The sequence below is a fragment of the Thermobia domestica genome, chromosome 11 (assembly GCF_964235325.1).
Source record: "Thermobia domestica chromosome 11, izTheDome1.hap1.1, whole genome shotgun sequence".
Classification (NCBI taxonomy): Eukaryota; Metazoa; Arthropoda; class Insecta; order Zygentoma; family Lepismatidae; genus Thermobia; species Thermobia domestica.
In genome coordinates, this window is record NC_137464.1 from 36,643,272 (window position 1) to 36,668,117 (window position 24,846).

Below are 24,846 nucleotides of genomic sequence, written 5' to 3' on the forward strand. Positions count from 1 at the left end.
AATATGTCAGAGGTAGCGAGAAAGTGAATGTGTGGTGTGCTTTGGGACGCGACAGAATTATCGGATCATGTTTCTTCATGGAGCACACAACAACTAGTCCCGTTTATCCTTACATGCTCGAAGACTTTTCTTTTCCACAGCTGCTCCCTTTGCAACTGACGTGATATTCCAACAGGATGGTGCCCCACCGCACTGGCGTTTAGATGTTCGTAGGGCTTTAGACCGAACGTTTCTAAAGCGATGGTTGGACGCGATGGACCCACTTGAACCCACTCCTTGGTCACCGTGATCTCCCGACATAACCCCTATGGATTTCTTCCTATGGGGCTATGTCGAAAATAAAGTCTACGCTACACCTGTATGTGATATTCCTGCTCTTCGTCACAGAATTGAAGAAGCCATCAACTCGATCACACCAGACATGCTACCCTACGCATGGCGGAAGATTAAATATCGACTGGACGTTCTGAGAGTTACTAACGGGGCCCAGATAGGTGTATATATATAGACAAAAAAAACTGTTTGAGTTGCTCTTCAAGATGCCGCAAACCGTTATTCTCTGGCATTAATAGTTTCCATGCAATTAATATTTGTAATTAAGGAGGTTTCATGTGGACACCCTGTGTATATATATTGGTTCCACAGACCTTGGTGCAAGTTAGTTGTAAACGTGGGGCCCCGAAAAATGTTCCCAATCGGGCCCCGCACCACCTAAGTCCGGCCCTGATTAAATGTATGTTATTACTCTTAGAAAATGAATGACAGTAAATACTACAAGCATATGATGGACATTTAAAGAAATATGCAATTGCAAAATTACTTGCTTTGAATTGCAATTAAAACGCAATTCCTGAAGCTTTCTTAACTCCACGGGAAAACAAATAACCAATACGTACTCATGCAACGGCAAATATTATATGGCACCAATTTACGAACCAGTAATGCATACAAAAACTTAACCCGCCTAATGCAGAGTCCCTTAATCCACCCGCCTAATGAAACAGATGCTAATCAGAAGTTTCGAAGTATGATTAGCGTCATACTAAAGCCTGACTACTGCAGGAAACATATGTTAGTCGATCTCTTTAGTATGGCACTAACCACGTTTGTGAAAGATTGTCCATAAAGCCATACATTTCCAAATGAAACTATATATTAAGGAGTCACTTCAAAAAAGTGGGGGTTAACTGCCCCCTCTTTCCCCCCTAATTGCCGCATTTCACACCACCCAACACTTTTTTTCGCCCCTTGTCTCCGCAAAGGGGGGAGACTTACACAAAATAACGAGACGACTTCACTGTAGTATTGCGGATGAGTGTTATTGGGAAAACCTCGGCTATGGGGACCTGTACCGATTTTTAAAATTTTGCCCTCATTCGGTAGGGTCAAACTTCCTAAGCAACAAAATGAAACAATTTCTTGTCGGAACCTGCCTCTTCCTCTCCATAACCGACAAGGGTTATGGAGAGATCGACAGATTTTCAAAATTTTGCCCTTATTCGACAGCATGCCACTGCCTAAGCACGAAACTGAAACAATTTCTTGTCGTACCTCCCCATTCCCCTCCATAACCAACATAAAATAACCGACAAGGATTATGGGGATCTCTACCGATTTTCAAAATTTTGCCCTCATTCGATAGGGTCAACCCGTCAAACTCCCTAAGCAAGAAACTGAAACATTTTCTTGTCGACTCTCCTTTAGCCTAACCGGCATAAACGTGGGACGTAAAACATGAAGATTTCATTTCATTTTTATTCTCTTGTCGGACCGTCCCCCTTCTCCTTCCACTCCATAATTGACAATGGTTCTGGGGACCTCTACCGATTTTCAAAATTTTGCCCTAATTCGATAGAGTGCAACTTCCTAAACACGAAAGGAAATCAATTTCTGGTCGGAACCTCCCCTTTCCCCTCCATAACTGACACAAAATAACTGCGAGGATTATGGGGACCTCTACCGATTTTTCTTTATACAGTAAGTAATCTTTATCTTCTAAATTATATTTCAAGTACCTTTAAAATTAGGTTGAAGGAGGAAATTGGAAGGTCATAGTTATTAAGAACTGATTGTACGATATTTTAAGAACTGTTTTTATTGTCGTTGGTCTGATTTCGATCCAGTTTACCCCTTGGGGTAATTGGGTGCAAAACGATTAAAGCCATTTCCGGTGCGCATAAACACGTGGGGGTGATTTGGTGTAAATGAAGTAAACTCAAGCTTCATTTGGTGTATATAACTTGTATTCCGCTTAAAAAGTAATAGTGTTATGTGGCCAGTTTTAGAATGTAGTTTAAGAAAAAATATACCTTTGCACAAAATAAGAAGTAACTTACTTCTAAATCTCGAAGATATTTGAATGCCTTTTCAAGCCTTCCAGTTATTATTTACACGTCCTGTGAACCTAATCCAAAATGTATCACATACGAAAAAACTGTAAGCGGTCAAAGCTTTGACCGAAAACTTAAAAAAAAAAAAGAAAGAAAAGAAAACCCAAGACAAGTTTTGATATTCAAACATAGGAGAAGATAATAAGACTAACGCTAAATAAGTATAAACTATTACAATAGAACATATGTTGAAACTCTGGATTGATAAACAGGACCTATTTACAAAATCATCACTATTAACATACGCAACGGCCACTGGAAGCCTAAGTTGAACAAAATGCACACAATAAGAAGCACAAGGCACTATGAAACCAAAGTTTACACCACAAAAGACAAAGATAGTCAGGGCCGGATTTCCCAATAGGCCCGGGCCTATGGGCGCAAGCTCCCAGGGGGCGCACGGCCGAGAGAAAAATTTAAAAAAAATCTAGAAATAAAAATAAATAGCCATAACTTAACATATTTTTTGAATTGATTTTAAAAAATCAGGCTAATAAAGCAATTTTCAAGTTCATTGGAACAAATAATTGTTGGTAAAGTTAAACTATTTTTCAACATTATGCATCAACTTCGTTACAACATTGATCTCAAACACGGGAGAACTGGATAAAATTGCATCGTGGAGTGGTGTTTAAGCAATTAACATATAGGTCTGATATAATTTTTTAATAAAGATTTTTAGGAAAGTAACTTTAACCAGACTAGGGGGCGGAAAAAATTATTGGGCCTAGGGGCGCCAAAATGCTAAATCCGGCTCTGAAGATAGTACAGCATTTAAATGAATTCTAAGCTAAAAATGTTCACTTAAGGCATTCCTCCCACTTATCCCGCATCATGGGCACAAATATTCCGTGGGGGTAATTGCGAACTACAAATTTTAACAAAATTTTAACTGTCTTGCAGTGAGGATTCAAGATTGCTTCTCTTCACATCATCATCCTTATGATGTTTCTAAACAGAAGTAAAAAATGTGGATCAAAACATTAACAGATGCGCAATTTATTGAGTCTCAAACAAAAAGACACACGAACCTGAAGCTCGGATTCGAATATGTCATTTCTCAACCAAATCAGTTTTCTCTTTTGTCATCAGTTTACTTTTTTGTCAAAATTCATTCAAGCATTTTTTTCTTATCAATATCTACCCACCCAAAATTTTAGTCTAATTATATTTCGTAAAAATATACTGAAATGCAAAATATAATTTTTAAAAAAGTTTTCCGCCCAATTACTTCCTGCACTCAATTGTCCCCTTCTGGCCTATTGAATTCACTGTAAACTCAAACTGATCAAAACATAAAAAATGCATAAAATTAAGCTAAGTTCGTTAACACTTGAAAATAGTAGGGTGGAGAATGAATCAACCAAGTTCCCCCTCCCCCCGAGAGTATGTACGAGGAACACTGAGCTTGCGCGCAGTGGAATGGTTGATAATGTTCAGGAATTAGGTTTAATTGTGGTGCACGCTAGACACCCTAGCCAAATTCCAGTGTTACTCTTATAGGCTGCAGCCAAGGAACTAGGTTCTTCTATCCCTCAATTTACCATGTTTAAAGTGTAAAGAACTAGGCTGAAAATTACACATTTTTGTCGTTATTTTATCGCATTTCGAAGTTCTTCTATGTACACTAATTTCTTATGAAGAGAAGAGAAGGTCCCGACAAGAATTTATTGCAGTTTCGTTTTTAGCAAATGGCACTCTGTCGAATGAGTGCAAAATTTTGAAAATCGGTAGAGGTCCCATAACTCTTGTCGACAAGGGCACCGATTTCACTGTAAATCTGGGGGGAAGGGTATTCAGATGCAGAAGGCATATATATGAGGATTTTAAGACAAATCGCATTCAATAATGCCAAATATTGTATATTCATAAATACAATGAGGGGGGCCACATGAGCTTTCGGGGGAAGGGCCAAGGATCGGCGCCCTTGCTTTTCGGTTATTTTATGTCGGTTATGGGGGAGAAGGGGGAGGTTCCGACAAGAAATTGTTTCAGTTTCGCGCCTAAGGAGTGATATGCTGTCGAATGAGGACAAAAGTTTGAAAATCGGTATAGGTCTCATAACCCTTGTTGGATATTTTATGTCGATTATGCTGGGGAAGAGGAGGTTTGGACAAGACATTGTTTCAGTTTCGTACTTAGGAAGTGACACTCTGCCGAATGAGGGCAAAATTTTGAAAATCGGTAGCGGTCCCCATAACCCTTGTCGATTATGGAGGGGAAGGGGGAGGTTTCGAAAGAAATTGTTTCAGTTTCACGCTTAGGGAGTGGCACCCAATCGAATAGGGTAAAAATTTTGAAAATCGATAGAGGTCCTCATTAACCTTGTATGTTATTTTATGTCGGTTATGGAGGGGAAGGGGGAGGTTCCAACCAGAAATCGTTTCAGTTTCTTGCTTAGGGACTAGCATTCTGTCGAATGAGGTAAAATTTTGAAAATCGGTAGAGGTCCCCATAACATTTGTCGGTTATTTAATGTCGGTTATGGATGGGAAGGGGAAGGTTTCCACAAGAAATTGTTTCAGTTTCGTGCTTAGGGAGTGGCACTTTGTTCATTGAGCAGGGATGTAATGGGGCGTAGATGGGAGAATACGGCGTATACCCATCTAAAATTTTTATAGTTCAGCGTATACTCACCTTAAATTTATGAAAGAATGAGCTTATATTGGAGTGCGTATATGCCAAGTAATCTTGCGTATACGCTATACTTTTGAAAACGATCAAGTATATGCCTACCAAAAATTCTAGCATTACACCATTGCCAATGAGGGTAAAATTTTGAAAATCGGTAAAGGTCCTCATAGCCGAAGTTGCCCCGTGCTATTGCATTTTGTAACAAATAATACTCATATGCCTAAAAATCCTTAGCAATAATTATTGAAGAAAACTGCTTCGAAAATTTAACTTTGAATCTCAAATAAGAAAAATGAACTTTTGCGTTTACATCCCGAAAGAGGGCCTGAACAGTGATTTTCTCTTATTTATTTTTAAAATTAAAAAAAATAGACATTTTTCAATAAGAATGCCAAATATCACATTAATGGTGTAATAACTTCATCTTCCAGCGCTGTAAAAAAAATTACACGAATTATGGAAAGTCTGTATGTATTCAAGGAAATGAAAACTCATCTTAGAATCAACACTTATTTCGAATTGTATAGGAGGACCTTGTTCCATAACGGTTTTTATCAACACAAATATATAACCATTTTAGTTTTGATTGGCATATCAGTTTTGATTGATTTTTTTTTTTTTTTTTTTTTTTTATGTTTTGCGTTGCGTTGCTTTCCATCCCGCAACATTTGTGACAGCTGATTCGTGGATGTTAGTTCTCAATCCCTGAGAAGCGTAAGGCAAAGTGAATAAATAAAAACTAACTCTAAAGTATTCGTGACGTCATTCCTCCATTTCGATATCGTTCCTGAACAGATTAGCGCCTGTTTGTTGCACGTGTAGTGGACATTTCTATTGAATAGAGAAATATGGGTTTCCAGAATATTTGGTATTCTCACCCTCGAAAATATGGCCAGGGATCAAGGTCATGGTAAGTGTTAAATAAATAGGAAAGAATCATAAGAAGTATTAACTTACATATTTGACGATAACTAGATTTGATCTCACATGCTCTGCAGTTTGGGGGAAGTATGTTTACTGTTGATAAAGACGAAAGTGAAGGCATTGTATTTTTTGAAGTAATACTTCGTAGGTATCAACTACTAGATCAATGATAAGTTGCAGATTACTCACACTTGTAGGAACAACAAGATTGTAGACGCTACTAAAATTGGCTGAACTGCCGTAGATGGTGGCCCGACATAAATCCCTTTTCAACGTTGTATTATCCTAAGTTACTAACACAGTGGGTTTGAAACACTATCAGATTATGCTCTTCTGCCAGCAAACCTCATATCACATCAGTCCGCGAACACACACTGTCTACAATTTTAGTTTTCTCTGTTATTAACCACCCTACAGTGATGGTTCTAACATTTGTTGCTCATTATCACATTTAGTTTAATTCTTTTCATTTTTCCGTAAATTGTGTACTTAGGGACCGCCATCTGCGGGAGTTAACCCAAATAGGTGGATTTTACAGTACAGGACATGCATAAAAGTAGCCTGTTTCATCGTGCATAGTGTAATATCGTACATTGTTCATTTTTATTTACAATAACCTACACCGTATCGTAATTCATTACATGTATGTACAATCCGGTATCGAAAACATGTTGCTAGTACATTAAAGTTAAAACGCATACAAAAAGATTTCTTTTAGCATGACATGTACTTTTTTACCACCTTAGAAAGTGTTCCGGTAATAGTTAAGAAAAGCTACTTCTCATCTCCCGTGCACGAGGATACAACTTACTGTTGCACTACCTACAGAAATGATTCTATATCATTTTTAAGTGGTAATAGAACACAACAAACCCAGATCATGTTGTATTCACACTCCAACATGGAGTGAGAGTACAGCGTGATCTCAGTCTCTTCTGTGTTCTATTACTACTTATACACCAAACAGAATCATTTTTCTACGTAGTGCAACAGTAAGAAGTATCCACGTGCACGGGACATGCGATATGTTTTCAAATCCCCCCACACACATAGTCACACTAAGTACAAGGGCACATTATTTCCATACGATATAAAAAACAGATATTCCTAGAAAAACTCCCTAAGTACAAGGGCAAGAACCCAGTCTATTACCTACTTTTTAACATCCTAGTTAGTCAATGAATGAGTCCTGAAAGTATGGCGTTTCTCATCCTTCCCTTTCATTAATAGGTGCAGTTTGACTTCACGAGGGTTGATGGTTGTGGATGACATAATAACTACAGTGCCTAAAGCAAAACAAACTTGTGCTAGGTGGCCTCTAAAAAGCAAAAACGCTATTAAGCGAGTCAGGGGAGGGGCGCATAAGGAAGGGGATGCGTCCACAGAGCAGGCGCTGCCCATCTTCCCACTGCCCATCACTACTCATATCACATCATTCCGTAAACTCGTGTAGTCTGGATTTTGACTTTTTTTTTTCTCGCTTATTACTCAACCTACTTTGATGGCCATTGTATTTTTCTTACTCGCATACCGACATTTCGTGTGATCCTGTTCATTTCTCGAAATGTTTGATTTCGGGTCCGCCGTCTGCGGTAGTTAACCCCGAATTAAACTAGGAGCGCACCAGGGGTCCAAACTTAAGCGAAGGAGTACTTCTGCAGCGAAGGTAAGGGTACTCATAAGGATAGCGCAAAAAAAAAAAAAAAAAAAAAAAAAACTATATGAGATAAACTTACTTCTCTTATCTGCTGCCAATAGTAATGTATTTGTACGTTACTATAGGCGTTATAAATAATATTCTGATGTTTTTTCATTGCTTGCATATTTGTGTTCCTAAGTAACATTAGACCGATTCCATTTCAAATCGTCCAGACAAACCACAATTGATCCCCATCATAGTCTCGGATTTCATTATTTTTTTTTATATGGGATCTACATGCAATATTATTAGACCCATATTTTTTCTTTTTGCTGAGAAAAATTTTTCCTTCGATATACAGCCTTCCAAAATGGCTGCCCTCTCGGATTGCTCGAAAAACTGAAAACCATGTCAAATTAAAAGTTTTGTTGTAGAAAAACGAGGGTACTTAGTAACTTAATCGCAGTAGCAGGAAGGGTATAAAGCTGTATGTTTCGGTGGATGGCCAAAATTCATCGATTGGTCCAATAGGAATCGCGCAATTCACTCGCAATGTTGCCAACTTTGGTGAAATTTTTTCTAACTTCAAGCATTTTTTTTTTCGTCCTCACGAGCAATATCAACCATCTGCTTCTAGCATCAAAATCTACTCCATAAGGTCTCTTGAAAATATAAAGGACTTACGTTTCTGATTATTACATCCGACGTTATAGCATGATGAAAAGCTGAAAATTTCATTAAGACGCCATTTTCTCAAAAACCCCACCTTTTAAAAATCTGGATTTTTTTTTTTACATGTATTGGAGAAGTACCTAAGTATTTAATACCGTTAACCGTTCATGCGGCTGCAGCCCCAAACATTCGCAAGTAATTATTGAAATTTCGATTTTTGTACTGGAAATGTAAATATTTCCTATGGGCATTTAGATCGTGTACACAAGGCGAATTGAAAGGGAGTATGAAAATTTTGAGAGATGAATCCTGACATCAAATCCAATAGAAAAGTTCTTATAAAGATGAGTCAAATTCCTCTTAATTTTCGAGTTGCAGGGTTTCCAACTCGGGATCCAAAATCGGCTCGGGACAATAGAAAATATATATATTTCGCGTTAAATCAGAAACTATGTGTTAAAGCTTTGATAAAGTTCAGAAAGTTGATTTGTATCAATATGGTGATTTTTATGTGCGTTGTAATTCGGTTGGCAGTGTTGCCAATTTGGCAGAACTTTTATTTGTTTCCAAATGACACTACGTGGTTTTTATTTGATATTTGGTATTCATTAATGATTGTAAACATCACATGAAGCACAATTTTCCCCGAATACACAGCACGAATGCATTGTGTACAGCGCGTGTGCAAAACGTAGTATTAAGAGAGGGTGATTATTTGTGTAAAGGGTGCTTTGAATATTTACCGTGAACAACGTGAATGTGTGTGAGAAATTGGTGACCACGAAAGAAGGTGTAAATATGAAATTGTGCACCAGCAAGATAAAGAATTTGTTCCTCTGAATGTATATTTGGAAACCATTAACCAGACAGTTAACATGCTAAACATGAATGTTTCGCCATTAAAATCAGCCGTTATCGGTGAAACCTAGACTACGGTGAAGGATTCACCTCTCAAAATTTTTCATACTGCCGTTCAAATCGCCTTGTATACAGGACACAAATAATGATCCTCTCCTAATAGTACGTTTGGGCAGTCATGCTGTATGCAATCCTTATATTTTACCGCAAGATAAAATTTTTGTCAAGTATTCTTTCTGTACACAATTATCTTATGCCTTTTTAAAATAATCAACACATTTAATACGGTCCTTACTGTAATAGGACTTCTCCATTGTTGTTCACACAAATGTTACCTGTCAAAACAATTTTCATGGTTCTAGAGAACACTAGGACGATGTTAACGACACTGAATTACGTAATTACTATTTCGTGGTTGCAGCGGAACTTCTTGAACAAGTTCGAACTTGATGCGCGGAGTTACGAGAGGTTTTGCAATAATAAAAGATAAATTTTCTTCTTTTATTATTATTATTATTATTATGACAACTTACAAAGACGTAGATTTTATTCGATATTTTGGCTTTACTAATGATGGCAAACATCAAGTGAAATTCACACTTAATGTTGCAAGCTATCAATAACGCACGAGATAAACCTTTTAATGAAATGCATGTAAGTTTTCGAAAACTGTGGGGATGTGGGGAAAATTGTGCTTCATGTGATGTTTACAATCATTAATGAATACCAAATATCAAATAAGAACCAACCACAAGAGAGTTCGTTGGAGGAGAGAAATTTCTCGCTACCTTAAGAGGTAGATGTTGGTTCCATCCAAAAGGAGGCTGAATCTTCTCTAGAATTATTCTCTTGACAAAATTGGCGACAGGGAATTAAACTGTGCTGCAAGAGAGTTATGTCCGAGGAGATTCAAATATAGTTAACCAGTCTCCCGAATTTCGTGTACCTCAGAAGTGCATCTAAAGTCACTAGAAATATTAAGGTGGACTCTGTCAGTCTAGGTTTAGATGATTAAATTTTGTAGTACACGGGAAGAGCGTTGTGCGAAAGAGGATGTGAATGTAGTTGCGGAGTCATTTTTATTTTCATTTTCTCTTTGTACCTATAAGAACTGTGGCTCATCTCACGAGAGAAAGACAGAGGCCTCGAAACCCAATTGACGCCTTATAGATGGAGACGGATAGAACTGTAAGGGTGATAGCATTTTATAGCCCGTTTTCTTTATACGTTAATAGTTCTTTCAAATGGTCTTTTACACTTCCTCCCCTCTTTTAGGAATGATGATTTTTTTAAAGAATGAAAATATTTATAGTCCTCGTCGCCCGAATTGGCGTGTGGCATCAGCCAATAAGCTCGCAATGCGCTCTTACTATACATTTTGGAAGGAATCGAATAATTCATAATTGTCCACAAATACGAACAAAAAAAAAAAAAAAAAAGTTGTGTATGATCAGATTCCTCCCTTAAGGTTTTAGTAACAGCTCACTGCGTGCTTATTGGCTGATGCCACACGCCAATTCGGGTGACGCGGACTATAGTAATGTTAATGCTGGATATTCTCCTATCTCCCGTAACTGAATTTTGTATCGCGTTAACGCTATTTTGATTTGAATTTGACATCATTTGAGAATGTTGGTATGCATAAAGAGATAATTTGGGAGTTCGTGCTTTTATTGTTTTTTGGTAATATATGCTGATTCCGTCGGAAAGTTGCACAGATTTTTAACGAGCTTGAGCTTCAAACCTCGGTAATTTCTCACATCGACCAGTTTATTTTCTTCCTGGACATTTAATTCTGCTGACTGTCCCTCACCCAGTCAACTGAAGCATAGGAAAATACTTCTCAACATTCGTGTCTATGAGACTCCGACAAATAAAATTCTGTTTCGGGAATACTATCTGCTACACAGTAATGTATGTACAATAATATATTACAATTACAGTATTTGTTTCCGTTGCGGAAATTCGTAGCAATGTGAAGTACAAATATAGATTTTTTCCCTATGTCTTGCAGTTTGGTTGCTATAGAATTAATAATTTTGTTTCGATTTCCTCTCGGCACACCAGCGGCTCATTCGTGGCACACCGGTTGGGAAACGCTGTTGTAGAATTTACAGAGAATAGTGAAAACATGATCACACATACAAGTAGCTCTCTATAAGCTCTTTCGTTGAATACTTCATCAGACAGACAGGAAGGAAAGAAAAGGCAAAAGGGTGCCTGCGAAACTTCCAGGTGGACGCTTATCTGGAAGCTTCACAACTACTACTGTGTTTTATACTAATTGTGTTCTTGCCATGTTTTTTCTATCTTGTGAACGAACGTGTCTTGTGCAGTAATTAATATGTGTATTACTGTTCATTTATTTATTTATTATTTTATTTATTTGTAGTCGTGCTTGTGCGAACCGACATGGTTTGATCAGGAAGTACGGATTAAACATCTGCCGGCAGTGCTTCAGAGAATATGCAGCGGATATAGGTTTCAAAAAGGTAAGTTGGTACTTGTTGAAATATTTAAGTAATTCATTCAGGTTAAAAGTGTATATCATATGGTGTAATTTTCTGTAAAACTTAAATGAATTGATAGGTTTGTATTGTACGTTATTCTTCAAACAAGGGCCATTCCATGTTAATTTAACTGACCATGACCGTCATCTTCCTGATACTTTGGCAGGAGTTTTCTGGTAACAAGCAAGGGAATATAGAAAAAAAAAAAAAGTGGTTGCAGTGTTTCGTCCATACATCCGTTAAAGTTTGTTTGCTATCTATAACAGTTGTGAGGATTGCTAAGAGCCAGTGAAACAAAAAGATGCATAGAAAATGGATGAAAATAGCTAAGGCCATATTTTTAAATATAAATGTTAAATATTTAAATTAGTTAAAAATCGAGTGAATAGTTACATTACTCTATCTTCAAAATAGTTTATTATTATTATTATTATTATTATTACAGATAGGTTTGAAATTAATGTTTATTAGAGAAAAAGTTCTTTGGAGAAATGAAAGGTTACTACGAGAAAATATATTTTATACTGCAGAGTGAGTCACAAGTCTTTGAACCTCCTTTTATTTTGAGACTTGAGAGAGAAGTAGGATATTTGTTAGTAAGAGATGGTAGTAGAGTGAGGGATGGCGACAATGGCCGCCACACTGAAATCTTGAATGCAAGTTCGAAATTCAAATGGAAAGGAAAGTGTATCGCATACAGCTATTCTAAGGCCATCGTAACCTGAGCTCTGACAGATCTAACATCGTGCAAGTTGACGACAATGTTGCGAACTGTCATAGCAAGAAGAATCAAAGCGACCACTTGACAGAACGATGAAGGAACCAAATTAGTTTATCACTGATTGAATCAAATTATAAGTTGAAATATTTACAAACTAGATATTTAAAAAATAATCGTACTTCACTTTACTCCTCAACATTCCACCACAACGTAGTTCCACCAGGCCTAACGTTATTGCCAATATAATAAGATGTTTTTTTCCTTTTTCCACTTATTGACACAACTCTGTCCTTTGACAAGTTTGCTACGTAAATAGAGGTGGGGTTACATGGGACAAACAACCGGTCCACCTCTCTGTCGCCGCAGGGAGTAGGTTTTCGTGGAATTGAAAGCGAAGAGGGTAGCGAGTCTGTACGCCTCTTCTAAAGTTCAAGGCCAATGAACCGTGATTTGGAAATTCAGGCTGAAATTAGTAGAATTTCTAATGGTCTTTGTAGGAAATTTGTTGATATCGAAAAAAGTGTACATAGTCTGTATTACAGAGACCGTTATAATGGGCTTTTCATAAGGACTGATTTAGAAATTTAGTAGTTGGAAAGTAACGAACATGATTCAGCTATGTTTGTCTTTTCGTAGAAGACATTTTTTCACCAATATGTGAAGGGGAGGATAGGTTTAGACCCACAAAAATACATTTGGAAACACTAGGTTCTTTCCATGGTAACAGAACAGTGTTGTCGCATTTATACCTACTCATTACTGTGAAAGTTTTTGTGTTGTCAGGTTGTTTTGATTTTTTGTGCAGTCATCTCAGTGCATTGGTGTGAATATTGTGGTGTACTCGTTATTATTTTCATTCATCAGTGGAACATAGTTTGCATTCGTATTATTCACATAGACCTAAAATATAAATTTAGAATGTGTATGTGTGTGTTTTTATTTATGAACACAATGCCCGAAGTGCGTAAGAAGTGAAGAAAGGGGTGCCCTTGACAAGTCAGGTACGGGAATTTGTGTTTAATCTTAGGGAATATTTGGAAAATGAACGTAACGACGGTCCTTTATTGCCAGTGAATAAAGTGATTGAAAGAGTAGATTCAGCTTTATACATTAGCGCTACAACTGTGTAAAGAATCACAAAAGTGAAGTGCCCGAAAGACCTCACTGAACCGACGGGACTAGGAAAAAAGCGTAAGATTTCTACAGTAAATGGAATCGTCTACAATTAAAAGCATTCTCTAACGTAAGTAGTTTATATTTAAAAAAAAAAAAAAAAAAAGATATAACATTATGTGTCTTACGCAGAGTCGTTCTGACGCGTGTTTAGTGTCATACTAAAGAGTTGAGTTGATTTTGAGTTTAACGTCTCTTTCAGCAGTGAGGTTATATGAGACGTGGACCTACTGATTAACGTGGAATCCATACCACATGTGCTCCCGCCGGGAATCGAACCGGGGGCTCCCATGCCAAAGGCGTACGCTAACCGCTTAGCCACGAAGCAGCTCGATGTCATACTAAAGAGTTCGACTAACATATGTTTCCATGTAGTAGTCAGACATTTAGTATGACGCTAATCATACGTCAAAACGATTCTGCATAAGGCCTGTGTTTTGAACGGTTGTTTTCTTTACGATTTTGTAAACTATCTTAACGCAAACTAATTTGTTTGTTTCTTTTGACTAATACTTTCGTCAGGCATAATGTTAAATGATATTTTTTGTTGTAATGCATAGGTGGTTCTTTTCCCACAAAATGTGCCCCTTGTTATATTGTATTGTTACAGAAGATAAACATGGCAACCGCGCTTGATCGCATGTGAGAGTTGTCAGAGCTCTTCTTAGCGCGGCCTTACTCTAACAGAGAATGAGCTCAGGAATAGTTTCTTCGATACATTGTATGTAATCATCTTTCTCCCTTAGCCTAAAAAGGGAGGCGCGGTGGCTCAGTGGTAGAGCGTTCACCTCCGGTGCTTGGGGTCCCTGGTTCGATCCCAGCTCGCGCCATATGGACTTTGTGGTGGACAAACACCGTGCTCGGGGTTCTCCCGTTTCCTCCCACTTTCTTGATTCTACCATTTCACTCATTTCTCATTATCACCGTCTCCTTTAGCCTAACCGGCATAATCGTGGGACGTTAAGCCTAAAGAATATATTCGTGGGAGGTTAAACTGAAAGATTTTCTACCAATGGCACGCTACAGCGCATGTTCTTTGTAGTGGCTATCGCGTCTAATTCACAAGCGAAGTCGCTGTATCCACCCCAACTGCACTCGCAGCAGTGGCGTAGTCGCTAATGCTCTCGTCTTTGATACGATCGGTTTCGGGTTCGATCCCTGGTGGGGACACGTGGTCAAAACAGTGTAAAAGCTTTTTCAGGCCAGCATCCAGAGTGAGGTTTGTTTGGGTTTTCCCTCGTTCGCACCAGGCAAAGTTCAGGATGGTACCTAATACAGTTCGCTTTCTTTCTTCCTTTTCCCCAGATAGTGTGTTCGCCGAGGAACGTCATCCCTTATACATGACGGGCTATCATGGGTGTAGATGCCGACAGCCCAGAAATCTAATTCCTAATCCCAATCCTACATGCGTAGGAGAATTTGCGGTGAAATGTTGCCACATGTCCTGAAGCATTCCTGTAGATAACCTTATATCGTGGACCTCAAAACATATACCAATCTGCTTTAGTAGCCCCACAGACAAAATTCAAGAGTTTAAGGACAGTTCATGTGGGCAGTTATTCCGCGAGACCGCGGTGACCTATCTGTTCCCCTAGGAACCTTTGACGCACACTAGAGTAAGGCCGCGCTAAGAAGAGCTCTGACAACTCTCACGTGCGATCAAGCGCGGTTGCCATATTTATCTTCTGTAACAATATAAATACAACAAGGGGCACATTTTGTGGAAATGAATCATATATGTATTACAACAAAAATATTATTTAACATTATGCCTGACGAAAGTATTAGACAAAAGAAACAAACAAATTAGTATTGCGTTAAGATAGTTTACAAAATCGTAAAGAAAACAACCGTTACTTCTAAACACATAGGGCCTTATGCAGAGTAGTTTTGACATATGATTAGCGTCATACTAAATGCCTGACTACTGCATGGAAACATATGTTAGTCGAACTCTTAGTATGAGATCGGGCTTCTTCGTAGCTAAGCGGTTAGCGTACGCCTTTGGCATGGGAGACCCCGGTTCTATTCCCGGCGGGAGCTCATGTGGTTCGGATTCCACATTAATCAGTAGGTCCACGTCTCATATAGCCTCGCTGTTGAAAGAGACGTTAAACTCAAAATCAGTTCAATTCTTTAGTATGACACTAAACACGCGTCAGAACGACTCTGCTAAGACCCATAATGTTATATCTTTTTTTTTTTTAAATTAATGAAAACTACTTACGTTAGAGAATGGCTTTCAATTGTTTGATAATTTAATTCCATTTACTGTAGAAATCTTACGCCTTTTTCCTAGGGTGGATAAAATTTCCGTCGGTTCAGCGAGGTCTTTCAGGCACTTCTCTTTTGTGATTCTTTTCACAGTTGTAGGGCTAATGTATAAAGCTGAATCTACTCTTTCAATCACTTTATTCAATGGCAATAAAGGACCGTCGTTACGTTCTTTCTCCAAATATTCCCTAAGATTAAACACAAATTCCCGTTCTCCTTTTGCCTAACCGGCATAAGCGTGGGACGTAAAACTCAAATTCCCGTGCCTGACTTGTCAAGGGCACCCCCTTACTACACTTCAGGCATTGTGTTCATAAAAACAAACATACACACATACACATACTAAATTTATATTTTAGGTCTATGTGAATAATACGAATACAAACTATGTTCCACTGATGAATGAAAATAACAACACAATATTCACTCCAATGCACTGAGATGATAGCACAAAAAATCAAAACAACCTGACAACACAAAAACTTTCATAGTAATGAGTAGGTATAAATGCGACAACACTGTTCGGTTACCATGGAAACAACCTAGTGTTTCCAAATGTATTTTTGTGGGTCTAAACCTATCCTCCCCTTCACATATTGGTGAAAAAATGTCTTCTACGAAAAGACAAACATAGCTGGATCACGTTCGTTACTTTCCAACCACTCAATTTCTAAATCAGTCCTTATGAAAAGCTCATTGTAACAATCTCTGTAATATATAGAGTATGTAGGTACATTTTTTCCTTATGTCAACAAATTTTCTACAAAGATCATTAGAAATTATACTCATTTCAGTCTGACATTCCAAATAATGGTTCATTGCCCTTGAACTTTAGAAGAGCAGTACAGACTCACTACCCTCTTCGCTTTCAATTCCACGAAAACCTACTCCCTGCGGCGATAGGGAGGTGGACCGGTTGTTCCATGTAACCCCACTTCTATTTACGTAGCAAATTTGTCAAAAGGACAGAGTTGTGTCAATAAGTGGAAAAAGAAAAAAAGTATTCATTATTGTGGCAATATCTTTAGGCCTAGTCGAACTACGTTGGGCTGGAATGTTGAGGAGTAAAGTGAAGTACGATTATTTTTTTTAAATATCTAGTTCGTAAATATTTCAACTTATAATCTGATTCAATCAGTGATAAAGTAATTCGATTCCTTTATCATTCTGTCATGTGGTCGCTTTGATTCTTCTTGCTATGACGGTTCGCAACACTGTCGTCAACTTACACGATGTTAGATCTGTCAGAGCTCAGGTTACGATGGCCCTAGTCTAACACCATAATAGGAAGGGGCTTCATCGTGTTGAAAATGAGTTACCGTCGGAATTCACAGTGCAGCACAGTATAAGAATGGTAAGAACTTAAAATAGTGCTGCTATAAGCAAGAATTTCAATTTTAAGTTGCAAAGAGTCATTTTATGCACTTAACCGTAAACATCATTTTTGATGATTTTTTTTTTATTTAAAAATCGATTTTTTGGATTTAAATCAAATCTTTCTTCTTCTTGTATAATACAAGTCGTGAACTGAAGAAAATTTAAATTGTCTTTTTATTATTATTATTTAGGTAAATTAAAAGACTTTCAGTCAAGCCGCTACAGCATCATCTTTATTTATCCTAGGATCATGATTCATACCTCATTCTCTTCAGAATAGAACAGCCTTTGAAACGGTAACATTCACATTTCCCTATCATGTCCCTGAAGCGGAAAATTTTGAAAGAAATTAGGAGTTTTTCTGACTTTAATTTTGATCCCCTCTGGGCTCCCCTGTGTTAACGCACAGATCTCAAAATCAACTGGGAGATACTAAGGAGTGTACTAAATTTCAAGCTTCTATCTTAAATAGTGAGGGCGGAAAAAATATTTAACAATGAACTAAGACCATCCCACAATGCCCCGGATGTACCTAGGTAATAAAAATTTCCTCAGACATCCCTATTTATTCTAGGATCATGATTTGCTCATTCTCTTCAGAATAAAACAGATTTTCAAACGGTACCATCAAATGTCTTCATCGTATATTTGGGGCAGGAAAATCACGAAAAAAAGGGATTTTCTGTTTAATTTTTTTTTTTTTTTTTTTTTTTTTTTTTTTTTTTTTTTTACTTTTCTGCCTCTCTGTACCCCCTCCTCTGTTGTAAGGCAGAGATCTGAAAAATACTAAGGGATACACTGAATGCGTGTCGAAAATTTCAATCTTCTAGGTGCAAAAGTAAGCCCGCTAAAGATAATATCCCCCACCTACCCAAGATACCCCTATAAAACAGAATCTCAGGTAACAATTTCCTGACACATTCCTATTTATCCTAAGATCATGGTTCGTACATAATTCTCTTCAGAATAGAACAGCCTTTCAAACGGTGCCATTCATATGTCTCTATGAGGCGGGAAAATCGCGAAAAAGCTATTTTTTGTTAAAAATAACTTATTGCATTTTTGCCCCTCTGGACACCTCTGTTTTCACACAGAGATCAGAAAACATCTGAAAAATACTAAGGGGTGCAATGAACGAGTGTGCAAAATGTCAGTCTTCTAAATGCAAAATGTAAGCCCGCCAAAAAATAATAAAAATAGGCATAACAAAAAAGTTTTTTTTTTTATTATTATTATTTATTTATGACGGTTATCACATCCTATGTCTCGACGCAGAAAGGCGTGGAAGCATATGTAACTTGTTCTACAATGCCTCCAGTCTTGAAAAACTAAGTAAAAAGCTTTATTGGTACTTTTTGAATCGAATAATGAAAATTCTATCCTATCACCTAAAAATAGATTATATACTTTAAAAGGTTAAGCATTAAGGAAAAAGTACAGCAACGTTTATCAAAATGACACTTTTTCTTTTTACAAAAGTTACTTTTATGTGGCAGGTACATGTTTTTTTTTTTTTTTTTTTTTTTTTTTTTTTTTTTTTTTTAAATCGTAACTAGCTTGAGACACGAAATACATAAATTTTGCCTAAGGTTATAAAATCTAAAAAAATTTCGGAGAGGAGATGGGACCCCTCTAAATATGCTCTGTTATCTGGGAACTAATATACAGACACGCACACAGAAGAATCTTCGTCTTAGATGTCAATAGTGGTTTCCCCGTTGGAATAGTTAACGATTTAAAAACCCAAATCCAATGTTACGAAGAGAAGAAAGCAGGATTGCTACTTTACCCGTTCAAAACGGGATTTTCCCTTAACCTCTGTATGACATTTGTTTTCATACTATACTGTACATTTGAGTCTCATTGTATTATGATTATTATCTTCCATAATCGAAATAACAGAACAGAAACGGGATTTTACTTATTTTCACTTTAAATCAATTTATTTCGGAATTGGATTTAATGAACGATGTTTATTTAAAAAAAAATCAAGTGATTTAAATCAGACTGATAGTTCGCAAAGCTCCCGTAAGGAACAAATAGTTTATGTTGTTGATATGTACATATTCTGTAAGTAAGCAGTAAAAGATATTGAAGTTTCTTTGTACAATCCGCGGCAGAAAACCTGCAACATGAACATATAAGTTTATTGTGAAATGACGAAGTCTTTTGCTCCAAAATAAGTGTGCACGGGAGGAGGCCGAGGTTTATCCTGGCGTGATTCGTTCCACTTAGACGTTATGTTCATTCCCTGTGCTGTTAGGCGTAGTTTCACAATAAACTTACATCCTCATGTTGCAGGTTTTTTGCCGCGGATTGTACCAAAGCAAGACATGATAGTATTAAGTATTAAATTGGATGAGATTTCATCAAGCAATAACAGTTCCAGGTTTGTGCTCTCAGTTTGTTCACTCACTATGTGCTTCTTAGTTAATATAATTAATGCAGAAAGACAAAATGCTGCATCATCACCTCGGAATTTGATTTGGAACATGGGCACAGTTTATGTTTAGTTCGTATTTAGCCTGTGTTTGGATTTGGTGAAGCAATAAATGATGAGAATGTAGCCGTAAAATTTATCCATTCATATGATCCAGCACTATCATATCGACATCAAAATGTTTTCTATAAAATGCCCTTTCAAAATCTGTCGAGCCTGTGTTCCCACAGCATATCAGTTTGCCAAGTGTTAAGTATCTTACCCTTTCTAAATTGCAGATTACATAGGTCAACATGGGTAATAGGATTTGGAAAGTAAAGGGTGTTCTTTACTAATTTGGCCACTGAACGGGAAAATGTTTATTATTTTTCATCACCCTAAGTTTTTCCTGATTCGCTACTCCCTCCCAACCTTCTTAAGGCTCTTTACGGGAATTTGGCTGCAAAATTTACATTACAGTGTCATTTCTAGATATAGCAACTTTGTATATAGAGTGGGGAAGGAGAAAATAGAATGCCCTTGAACTCGGGCATTTTACGTTATCACCTCAGGAATCAGCAGTTCAGTGAGTGCGAGGGAAAATATACTTGTAAAATTTCAGGATGGTAGTGTATCCCTGATACATTGTTATGTATGATGTAGAACTTACGTGATAAATACAAGATGTCAACAAATATCAGAATTTGTTCGGAAACCAACCATATTTTGGCATGAAGCTTGGAGATAAGGACAAATCATCTGCTCCCAAGTGCCTAGCGGGCTGCATGCACGTGGTCGTAGTCATAGGTTCGATTTAGCCTAAAGAGCATAAATGTGGGACGTTAAACAAAGATTTCATTTTATAACTTTATCCTGCAGTTCTGAGTTAATCAAATCGGAAAAAAATTAAAGCACCAACAATGTACAGTATTTATTTTAGTCTAATACAGGGTTCCCACTCGTCCTGGAAAACCTGGAAATGTCCTTGAAATTTACAGAAATACTGAATGTCAGATTTTTCATAATTATAATGAAGATTTTAATTGATTGCTATTGTTGTTTGTTATTCCTGTGTTTGTGCTGGATAATCATTTATCATAATCGTGCCTGTGTGGGTGGTTGGTGGGTTTTCTTTCTTCCAACGGGGTGGTTGTCTAGAACTCTCTCTCATCCACTAGTCTGTCAACCCATTCTTGGATTCTATCTTCATTAGCAGTATCCTCCAGAAACTGTGCTTTGTACCGGTATCAATCCTCCATAGATTGGTGTATAATAACATCACGAAAGAAATTCTGCATCATGCCTTCCATGCAAGGCAGCATGGCAGAGCTGGAGAAAATTAGGACTGTTGAAAGAGAAAGTCAAGTGCAGAGCAAAAGGAGAGAGATAAGTGAAAATGTACAGCAGTTGCAGAAAAAGAAAAGGAAATTGATGGAAACAAGTGAAGCTTTGGAGACTGAAGCAAACCAGCTTGCACATGAAGCAGAGCAGAAGTCTTGCTTTAATTTATTGACAAAGTCAAATGCCATCCGTAGATCAGCTTCGTTAAAGAAGAAATTATGTCTATAGATGAGAAAATCACACAATTCCATACTTGAAAAATTTATAGTGTAATTCCTTTTTTTCGCCTAATTATATCTGACACACTGTCACGCAATGAAGATGCTATGTACGAAAAACAGATTTTTGTTTGTAAATTTGTTCGGTGCACAATTAAACTGTCAGTAGAAAGAATGAAACTACATGTGCTGGATGTGTGTGGATCGGGTGGCTATAAGGAAAATTGGAAGGAGAAAAAACCGCTCTGCTTTAGGTATTTAAATATTGTGTATTAATACTTTATTTGCATTACTATTCACTGCATAAGCTACTGTACTTTTCATTTCACTATTGTAAATTTTGAACCTGCAGTTGCAATCCTGTTATACCTTCCTTTGTCGAAGTCCTTGAAAATTGGTGATATGTTCTGGAATTTTTTTGGGAAAGAGAGTGGGAACCCTGTTAATTGTCTGTTTATCAAAGAATAAATTCATTTACAGTGCGTTGGATATATTCACCCACCTCCCCATTCCCGTCTATTTTCAGCACAAGTACTGTACTATAAAGTCTTAGAGACACCTGACAGTCTGGATACAAATCAGGGTTGGCTGGTTTAAACCAGCTTTTTTTTTTTTTTTTTTTTTCAAAAAAAAAAAAAAAAACAATTGGTTTAAACCAAAAAACGAAAAATGTTCGTAAAAGTGTAAGTGTTCTTAAAATGTTGATGAACACACATTTGTGGATTATCACGTTTCACTCCCGTATATTATTCGTATTATATTCAGACCTAAATTCTCCATTCAGTACTCAGAGATTATGCTACAAAAGCAAATTTTGTTCTTTTTATAACTATGAATATTTCTTTTGTGATTTTTTTTTATAGTTTGTTATTATTGTTATACAATTTCAATCAAAGAAAAATTCTAAATATTGTTTCGTTTAATTAATGTTTACTGTTGGTAAAATACAAAATATAGTTTGTTATAGTTTGTTATTATTTGTTTGTTGTTTTTTATAGTTTATTATTATTGTTATACAATTTCAATCAAAGAAAAATTCTAAATATTGTTTCGTTTAATTAATGTTTACTGTTGGTAAAATACATCGAAGTGCCGTACTTTTTTTTGGGGGGGGGGAGAGGGTCATACAAAACCCCACCAGAGGCATTTATTGAAATCAGAACTATCTTTGGTATCTATTTGTGTATAAATGGGTTAGAACCAAAGTGAATTCAAATAATTCGTATCTTTATGCACTTTCCTTACTGATATGCAAATTAAGTCGTCGTGTTTCTTTAACTTGGACTAATAAAAGTCGTAGTGAACTAACTTGGGCTGAATTAGTTCTTCTGCACTCTGCAAAATTTTGAAATTGTCCATTTGTAATTCTGTATAATGGTTTCACTTGTGCAACTGTTTATTTTTTTGTCCTTCTAAAATGGCTCTCGACAATTATATTAACAAGTATGTAAAGATCAGTACGATGTATTTTTTTTTTTATCAGGAGTCCTTCGTGAGCGAGTCGGCAGACGTATCGCCAGTTAATCCTGGTTTCGAGTTCAAATAGAGGACAATTTCTCTCTGATGTAAGCCGAGAAGCGGTTTTGGATTTTGCTTTAAGCTTATGTAACCCCTTCCAGTGTAACTCGATTGTTGTATAATAACACCAAGGCGAAACAAACTTATTTCTGTCCATATGTGATGTATATACATAGAGCAAATTATTTAAACCAAAAAACCTTTTTTTTTTTTTTCAATAAAAACCATGGTTTTTGCCAATCCTGATACAAATACATGTACTGTATTTAAAAAAAAAAAGGCTTTATTCCGGTTTAACCGATTGTTCGTTCAACCAAAACACCATCGGTCCCATTAAACTCCGCTAAAACAAGACTTCAGACTTCAAGATATCTTTCATGTATATGCGAAATTCAGTTTTGAAATTCTTTGAGATGCAACACGGCAATGTTAATTAAACAGAAAAATGTGAATTCTGGAATGATAGGGTTACTATACAATTCTATTGCCTTAATGTGGTTTTGCTTAAATTTATTTGGATCAGATTTTGCCCTTTTACTTTGAAAATCTGTTCTGGAGACCGAATGTTTTAATACTTTCAAGTTAGAAAGAATAAATCGTTAATAATTATCCCTGTAAGTAAATAATTCTGTAGTTTCAACAAAATATAGAGGTATGGGAGGAAAAGAAAAGATGAAAATGCATTAGAGAAGGATATAAATATAGACACAGATTTTCATCATTATATTGTTATGAAGCAATGATGATAAATTCATAATGAAAAACATATGAAAGTAAAGGGTTAGACCTTGTTGCTGATAGTAGGCGGGATTGATATTACAGTCTTACACACCTGAGGAATATTGGATCTCCCATTATAACAGTATCGCACGATTACATAACCTTAAGTTTCCTTACGGTGACGTATTTTTGGTGGACCAAAGTGTAATTATGATACATGTTTTGCCAGAATTGGATAGAGGGAAGTTCAGTATTCATCCAGTTTAGTGGCTAGCTTGTAATTGTCACCCGATAGAGGCATCTGCAGTTAGTGTTTCGTAGTGTTGGGCCTCAATGCCTTCCAGAGCTTACTTTGGCACCCAGGTTGCGTTCATAGTACTCTGGGATAGCCGTGTGACACTACAGGGTTGCATACATCTTGGTGGGTGAAACTGATAGCTAAGATCTCATGATTTTTATATTGCTCATACCACGATATGCCTTTCCCAGACGTATTCGGTGTGGAAGCAATGGTGTGCACGCATCACATACTTACGATAGTGAAAAAGTGTTGCAAGTTCGTACCAGGTTTACCTTCAAACACTCCGTTGCGCATACATGGGGGTTGAAAGTTATTCGCGACTCAATCTTCTATACTCCCTTCTGATTTTTTTAGTCAGCACAAGCTCACGTTAAGCGACGATACCACAAGAACTATCCTGGCGGATTTCAAGGCGAAGTGCTGTTCTGTACATATCAAATATTCCACTTGGCTTCACCAGCACATTTGTCGAGAACAACATCCGTGTGTCCCGTCCCCATTCACAAACCATTTGTAGTGCCCTTTAGAACTGTGTTTTTAATGAACCTATTCAGTTACTCTGTTTCTATAATGCAAAGCTTTGTTTTTACTGGAGTAGTTCGGTTGATTCATGTTGGAAAAATTAATAGAACCAAATTAATTACTGAATTGTATTAATGTATTCTGATTTTCTACTGAAAATTTTGTCATTTAACCTTACGTTCTTTTTCTCTCTTTTCAGCTCGACTAAAAACTCGAAGACCATAAGCTGCTGTGAAGATGTTTTTATATGTAATTACATTGTAAAGAAATAAATTATCTTTGGACTTCAATCGGCGTTTCAGTTACAAATAACTTTTGTTCTGAAATTATAGATAGTTCAATCCAAACATTTCTAGCTGTATGATAGTAGTGGTAAGCATTCATTGGGTACTTAAGTCTTGTAAAAGTGTCGACATGTGGAAGTTCGTGGAAAAATATATTGAAAATGAGTTTACGGACGTAAACCATTCAAAAGAAAGTTAAAGAAACAAGACTATTTAGACATTCTTAAAGATGTCATTACCCTTTCGTGGATTTTTTTTTTGATTTAATGTCCCGTCCAGCAGCGAGGCTATATGAGACTTGAATCCATGCTCTATTTTAAGGGCGTTCATTACCTGCGCCTTTATATATAT

The 24,846-nt window shown here is 36.9% G+C and overlaps 1 protein-coding gene across 1 annotated transcript; it reads left to right on the top strand.

The window, feature by feature from the left end:
- The first annotated feature begins 5,774 nt into the window (after positions 1 to 5,774).
- RpS29 (ribosomal protein S29) lies at positions 5,775 to 24,501 on the top strand. Its single transcript, XM_081730376.1, has 3 exons — positions 5,775 to 5,934; positions 11,510 to 11,609; positions 24,411 to 24,501. The coding sequence occupies exons 1-3, from the start codon at positions 5,873 to 5,875 to the stop codon at positions 24,417 to 24,419; spliced, it is 171 nt and encodes a 56-aa protein (XP_081586502.1). The 5' UTR covers positions 5,775 to 5,872; the 3' UTR covers positions 24,420 to 24,501.
- Positions 24,502 to 24,846: the final 345 nt, after the last annotated feature.

What these genes read in the sequence shown, in the direction of transcription:
- RpS29 (XM_081730376.1), top strand. Translation starts at nt 5,873, where the DNA reads ATGGGTTTCCAGAATATTTGGTATTCTCACCCTCGAAAATATGGCCAG. An exon ending in GGCCAGGGATCAAGGTCATG is followed by an intron (nt 5,935 to 11,509) that starts GTAAGTGTTAAA and finishes ATTTATTTGTAG; the next exon opens with TCGTGCTTGTGCGAACCGAC.